At 35.3% G+C, this 7,469-nt stretch overlaps 2 protein-coding genes across 2 annotated transcripts; one reads left to right on the forward strand and one right to left on the reverse strand.

The window, feature by feature from the left end:
• On the reverse strand, positions 34 to 1,191 carry LOC104702081 (RNA polymerase II subunit A C-terminal domain phosphatase SSU72-like). Its single transcript, XM_010417898.2, has 2 exons — positions 857 to 1,191; positions 34 to 507 (listed from the first exon to the last, which is right to left on the reverse strand). Exons 1-2 carry the CDS (start codon positions 1,069 to 1,071, stop codon positions 201 to 203), a joined length of 522 nt encoding a protein of 173 aa, XP_010416200.1. The 5' UTR covers positions 1,072 to 1,191; the 3' UTR covers positions 34 to 200.
• LOC104702082 (cysteine-rich receptor-like protein kinase 10) lies at positions 3,233 to 5,340 on the forward strand. Its single transcript, XM_010417899.2, has 5 exons — positions 3,233 to 3,575; positions 3,690 to 3,900; positions 4,006 to 4,243; positions 4,348 to 4,498; positions 4,791 to 5,340. Exons 1-5 carry the CDS (start codon positions 3,378 to 3,380, stop codon positions 5,181 to 5,183), a joined length of 1,191 nt encoding a protein of 396 aa, XP_010416201.1. The 5' UTR covers positions 3,233 to 3,377; the 3' UTR covers positions 5,184 to 5,340.

Below are 7,469 nucleotides of genomic sequence, written 5' to 3' on the forward strand. Positions count from 1 at the left end.
AAAAAAAAAAAAAAAAAAAAAAAAACCAACAGTTCTATCAAAACATGATCGCAATCGTTTTTCAGCTAAACAATTACAGCAAGGTAAAAGGCAATTATAAGTTAAAAGAAAAGGCAATAACCCTGTAGAACTCGAGTATCACATGATTTGTCGATGCTCTACGACTTCATCAATGCATATGTATCTAACCAAACAGCTAACTAGCTGGGCATAGTTAACCAAATGAGAAGATTGTTTAGAAACACCGCATGTAAAAGATCAATGTTATAAGAGTCTGTGGTGAGTATGTATCTACTTAGTGACCCCTTTAGAATGAAACAATTTTGAAACAAGGTATCTGACAGGGAAGATGTAGTATTACCTTCAAGGACAGAATCGAAAACCTTTTCTTCAAAAGTCATAACCACATCAAAGACACCATCACCAGCATTATCTTGCCATCTTTGAGGAGCAAGCTTCACAGATAAATTCCTCTTAAGCATCTGCAATATACCATTCCGCTTGTACCTGGATGATACAGTTAAGGTATCAAACTTAAAAGCTTACAAGTCTCACTATACAACCCAATGAACATGCTTCCGAGTAAACATCACAGGTTGGACAAACATAGCGCATAAGCAAGGATAAAATAACAGGATTTACAAAAATAAAGTGTTCTGGAAGATGTAATCAGGAACAAATTAAGGAACTTTGAATAACAAAATTGCAGTTCCAGCCTAAAAAGTAAGCAAATTAGCGAATATCACAGAACTATAAGAAGACTGAGACTGAAGCAGTGACCAACACAAACTTAGGGATTCGAAAAATCAATGATCGGTAAGCAAACAATCACAGAAACGCATCATAAAAAGGATACAGTTCAGGATCTTTGCGCCTGAGCTCATCGAACATCTGCTTGTAAGGAGTTCCAAAATCGTAAACGTTAGGCTCTCTGAGAGATGGTCCAGGTAATTTAACATGAGACCCAGTCCCGTACGAAGCAACGTCGAGACCTTGTCTCCTAAGAAGAGCGTGAGCTTCCATGCTCCGGTTCTGATTCGACGAACAGACCATAGCGTACCGGAACCTCATCGCGCCGCCGTGTTGAACGAATCTGTAATTTTTCCGGCGACTCTTGACGGTTTTATTAAAGTTGGTCGATTTTTAGAGATGTAACGTGACGGATTGAGTTGGGCCTGAATCTAGGCCTCAGCCGGGCTTTATCTAACTAATCAAATAATATTTCTTTTCATTTTTGCTTTTAAATATCCTCTAGATTTTTTTTGGCTTTTAATACTCCCTCCTTTTTTGTTTTAAAATGACTTTTAAGTTTTTTTTTTTCTTTTAAATGGATGATTTTGGTAGGGGTGGGCGTTCGGTTTTTCAGTTTGGTTTCGGTTCGGTTTTTTTGGTTTACGGTATTTTTTAGTTTTGTAAAAATTGAACCATATAGAAACCATATGTAATTCGCTTTGGTTTCGGTTCGGTTTTTTCGGTTTACAGTTTTTCTTGGTTTTGTAAAAATTGAACCATATAGAAACCATATATAATTCGATTTGGTTACGGTTCAGTTTTTTCGGTTTATGGTTTTTTCGGTTTTATCAAAAATGAAACCATATAAAAACCATACGTATAACGGTTTGGTTTGGTTTCGGTTTGGTCTCGGTTTTTAACGGTTATTACATACTTTAAAAAATAGATAGTTGATACATAACTAAAAAAATAAGCATAAAAGTAAAACCTAAACATAATTCAAAAAAATAGAATCCAAATATAGTTTTGTAAACCCAAATATTTAATTGAAAAAGAAAACCAGAAAAAAAAACACCAAGAAAAAAACTTGGAGATCAATAACTATAAGCCCAATATAAATTTATAAGTTGGACAAACTAATTATATATAATTATCCTAAATTTTTATAAAAAACCAAAAAACCATTCGGTTTTACAGTTTTTAACCAGACCAAATCTAAATCAAATAGTTAATTAAAATAAAAACCAAACAGATTTTTAAACTTAACCATAACCAAACCAAACCATTTATTTCGGTTTGGTTCGGTTCGGTTTTTTGGATTTCGGTTATTTTGCCCACCCCTAGATTTTGGCACGAATCTAATACTATGACTTGTATTTTATTGATTTTAACAAATTATATTATGCAGATTATTTTTTCATTATTTGAATTTGTGTAAGTAGATAACAAATAATGTTTTTGTTTAGAAATAAGCAAAAATTAAATGATATCTTAATCTAGATAACAAATGATATCATTTAATTTTTGCTTATTTCTAAACACACACATTATTTGTTAAATCACCTTAATCTGTGTGCACAACTCTAGAAAATCAAATCAAAGAAAACCAGAGAGAGTAACAATTTTCGATTTAACAAAATCAGCTGTTGTTCTTGTACGAGGAGAAGAATCAATATGAACTTGAACTACAAACTCAATTATCAAAATTAGTTAGATGATGCATAGCACAAAAATGTATGTGCCATTAAATCAGGTGTGTAGTGTACATGAGCCCCCAGTTTGAAGATAGTCGATATTAGATATATATGTAATGTGACACACCTGAGTTTAGGCAAGTATATAGGGCTGACAAGTTTAAAATATTCTTCACAACTAACTTGTAGTCATTAGCCTGGGACCTGTAGAAGATGAAGACTTGTACACATAAGAGTATATAAAGCTCTCTCCCGTCATGGAGGCAACATCAAATTAGTCGTCCAATTTGTGATACTCTTTTCAAAGGCTTCAATTTATATCCATCATTTTTTAAGATATGTAATCTGACGAACCTATATTTACGTACGAGAGACATAATAGTCATACAACATATGGTCCAGTCCAAGAGGAAAATTCTTACGATAAAGATGTTTTCTTTGGTCTTTTTTGCGACTGTATCGTCCAATAAAAAAAGTCCCTTGCTTTGACTTGACTTCCTCATTTTGTAACTACTTTTTAAGTTTGATTCCAAGACTTTGTCTTAAAACATAAATCCACGCATGTTATTGTTTGCCAATGTTTTAATTTAACTAATACAAATGGTTCGTTACTTGTATTATCACTATTAAGCTGTGTATAATGAATCTAAACTTAAATAACACTCCATCTTTTGGCTAACAGCAATATATGTTTTCAACAACGAGTGAAAGCAAAAATCAAAAAAGGGAAATTAATGTTACGCGTATTTAGTAGTTATGGGTCAATGACGTTGACTGACCCCAAAGACTTGATTACGTGCGTTGCAATAATGCGACTTCGTATAAGCCTCCCCCACCCCCGCAACAAGAAACAAGTCAATCAGAAACTGGATTTGAATATAATATTTTCATACACCTTATCTAAATCTTCACTCTGAGGGTGATAAAACAAGCCACCTGTGGTTGCAAGAGATGGTCCGCCGTCTTTTCAGTGGCTTGATGGCGCTGCTTAAGATGTGCGGTGGTCAGGCAGCTTCCCGTAAAGAAGAATCAGCCAAAGATGATGGAGATCGTGGCATTATCTTCGATCTCCAAGAGCTTGAAACCGCGACTGATTTTTTCTCCGAGAAAAACCGACTCGGAACCGGCGGATTTGGCCCTGTCTACAAGGTAAACTCTATAGAATACTATGTTTTTTTTTAAATAAATAAAAATTAAAGGAACATTTATTTATTTTTCGGTATCAAAGGGACATTTTATTTGATACGACATTTACGAATATAGGGATTGATGACGAATGGTGAAGAAATAGCAGTGAAGAAGCTATCAGTGAACTCGAGACAAGGGTCTAGAGAATTCACGAACGAGGTTAAGCTCTTGCTTAGGATTCAACATAAGAACTTGGTTTCGTTGTTAGGTTGTTGCTTCCATGGTCCTGAGAAGATGCTGGTTTACGAGTATCTCCCTAACCGGAGTCTCGACTATTTTCTCTTTGGTACGTACGTCTCTATTTAATTTCAATCTCCGACAAGTCCATACACCAAACTGTACCGAATCATTGGTTCTTATCTTTTTATTTAATTCGATTGAACCGGTGCAGATAAGATCAAGCCCGGTTCACTTGATTGGCACCATCGATGGCGAATCATTATAGGAGTGGCGAGAGGACTGTTGTATCTACACGAAGAAGCTCCCATACGGATAATCCACAGAGATATCAAAGCCAGCAACATTCTTTTAGATAATGATTTGAACCCGAAAATCTCGGATTTCGGTTTGGCCCGGTTATTCCCGGGAGACGGCACTCATACCAATACCTTTAAAATCTCTGGCACTTAGTGAGTAGGCTATGTACACTTAATCTCCTTATACTCTAACATCTGGAAATAATTGCGAATGTACATATATAATTATGGGACTCATGATGTGAGTGTTGATGCAGTGGCTATATGGCTCCTGAGTATGCGTTGCATGGGCTTTTATCGGTCAAGTCAGATGTTTTCAGCTATGGAGTCTTAGTTTTGGAGATAGTTAGCGGAAGGAAGAACCAAAATACTCATCTTGGACCTGAAATGGCCGATCTCTTGCACTATGTAAGTTGGAAACATAACATTTACCACAGTTTGCACTTTTTTTGGATCAGTTATACATATAGGAGAGATTATGACTTGTGAGTTTTAATTTTGGTAACGAGTGGAGTCACTCATATCTCTTGTAACTTAGTGTTGAATCATCTTTACTTCAAATATGGAATAATTTAGAATAGATCAAACGTTTGTTCATGCATCTTTCTCAAAAGGCTTGTTTAAACTTGGAAAACAAAAATCGGAATTTATATATATATATATATATATATATATATATATATATATATATTCGGTGCAGGCATGGAAAATGTACCAAGAAGGGAAAATTCTAGAACTGGTGGATCAATCTCTAGCAGGAGTATACAACCGCGATGAAGCAGCCACTTGTTTCCTTATAGGATTACTGTGTTGCCAGCAGATCACATCAAACAGACCGGATATGAACACGGTTCATCAAATGTTGTCGAGTGATTCATTTGATTTGCCTAAACCGGGTCGTCCTGGATTCCAAGGTCGTAGAGAAGACGGCTATACAAGTACTGGGACCGGTACAGGAGCTGGTTCACGAAGTTTTGGATTAGGCGGGGAACCAAACAGTTTTAAGAACAGAAGAAGTAGTGGACAGAATGGCCTCGTTGAGGAACACTCGAGGACCTCCATTTCCATGTCTTCCTTCGCGGAAGGAAGATGATTATATATTAAATCAAAACATGTGAATGCACCCATATATATATATAGAGAGAGAGAGATGAGAGACAAAGAGGAGGACATGTGATATTTGAGATCTTGTTTACGTTTTCATATATATTAGCAATAATGAAAATTTTGTGTTCGAAATTTTTATTTTATTTTTACGTTTTCTATAACTTCATGACTTAGAGGAGGAGTTTTAGGCAACACTAGGTGATATGTCTTTGATCATAGTAATAGAATTTTAGGTGCGATAATTTCAACTTTCAATTTCCATCTTCCTAAAGAAGAACAGTTTGGCACAAACCTATTTACTGACTTGTATATGACCTTTTGTTTTCCTAGCTACTGACTATAAGAAATAAGGAAGTAAAAGTTATACAAGCAAACAAGTCTAACGACATGTTTTTATCAGATTTTTCTTCCAAAACTAAAACTAAGCTATATGTGATTTTGTTTTATTGGTTGCATTCTATATGTTGATTGGGTGTATCATGTGCATGCAACAGCCAACGAGTATATATTCATACAAAAATAAGCTGTACTAAAAGGGAAAATTTTACAATATGAATTCGTAGAAACTAAAGTTGGAGATTTTTTCATAAGTTAATATTGTCCCTAATATTAAATGATGGATTCAAATTTCATGGGTTAGTTTAAATTTCTTCCGAAACAACCCAACTAGCAACTACGTACCAACCTGAACAAAACCAACATCCGTTTACTAATTATCAGTGTGCTACCAGTCCAGTCCATGGCTACAACCAGCAGACTATAGTGTTTTAGACCTCAAAATATATTCAAATTTTAAAAATAAACATCTCTTAGTAAAAGTCTTCTGAATGTAAGGGTTACTATATGCTCTTTTTGTCTTATGGTTGCAAAACTTTTGAACATTTTTTTGTTTCTACTATTATGTTTATAATTGAGAATACTTTACTTTATTTTTTAGGCCCAGTACGTAACACGCTCTTGGTCGGGCCCTTGTATGCTATGTAGAGTTTGTGATGTAGCAAACATTTTGTATTCGGGTTACTGTTTTCTTCAGTTATGTCGCGTTTGGATTTCTTTCTTTAAGTTGAGTTTTGTTTATCTGTTTCAGTTGTCTTGTTAGTCAAAATAAATTCAGAGTTTGAAATTTGAGTTCGCTGCTATTTTTAGTCCAAAGTTTGGACTAAAAGTCCAAACCTTTAATACTCGTTCAAAACGTTAAATTTGTGGTCTGTTCCAAAAGTACTTTGAAAATTCAACGGGTTTAAAAAGTTGGCAAACAAGTAATCACATGATTCGAACATGTATGCTTGTTATACAGTAGTTCCGGTGGTTTCCTATATATGTTAACAATATTAAAAATAGCAATGCTCAAAGTCAAAACAACAAGTTAGATACAATCTTGAATGCATATGTAAATTGCATGTGATTGGGAGTCTATAGTTGATATATAATAGGTATAGTGATAGGTTCGATCAATTAATTTACTTATATTGATAGGAACCTAACTTTATTGTAAGAATCCAGAAAGAAAAACGTGGTCGATCACCAGTCAGAAGAAATCAAACCTAGTTAATGATAAACACATGAGAAGCACATGCAAAGGACCAAAGACATTGGTATATAAACAGAGAACAATCATTGTAGTTCTTTTATGCATTGTTTGTGAATTGTAGAAGTGACATATGTGTTGCTTGGGAGATAGAGTTGATGAATCGGTGATGTGTCGGTGGCTCTAGTCTTGTAAAACAGTGTATCGGAGGATAAAAAGGAGAGTTTCATAGTTTCATTCTTATCAAATGGTGCGCTTGTGAACACGGATCGAATCAAACGCTGAAGAAAGTTAGGGTTTCAAGATATTTGGGGATTTTAGTCACAATGTGTCTTGAGGGATTTCCCATCTTTGATGGTGTTGCCGGTGAACTATGACCATGGATTTCATGGCTGGAGGATTTCTTTGTTCAAGAGAATTTCACGGCGGATGAGAAACTGAATCTTGCACATAGTCTTCTCGAAGGTGAAGCCGACGGTCATGTTCAATGGCGACAATCGTTTATGCCTTTCCAAAGCTGGGAAGACTTGAAAGATGTTTTGGTACTGGGTTTTGGAAAAAGAGACGATCCTGAAAAAATGAGGATGATGCTTGAGAACGAACGTAAGATACAACAATTCATCAAGAAGCAAAGAGACGATCTAGAGGCTGACAGGAGTGTTGAACCAGAATTTGTGGTGGCTGATATGATTCACAGTGAGGAAGGCTCGCGTCAGGAGAAGAAAGCCATTCAAGAAACATTTG

This window comes from Camelina sativa, chromosome 7, assembly GCF_000633955.1.
Source record: "Camelina sativa cultivar DH55 chromosome 7, Cs, whole genome shotgun sequence".
Classification (NCBI taxonomy): Eukaryota; Viridiplantae; Streptophyta; class Magnoliopsida; order Brassicales; family Brassicaceae; genus Camelina; species Camelina sativa.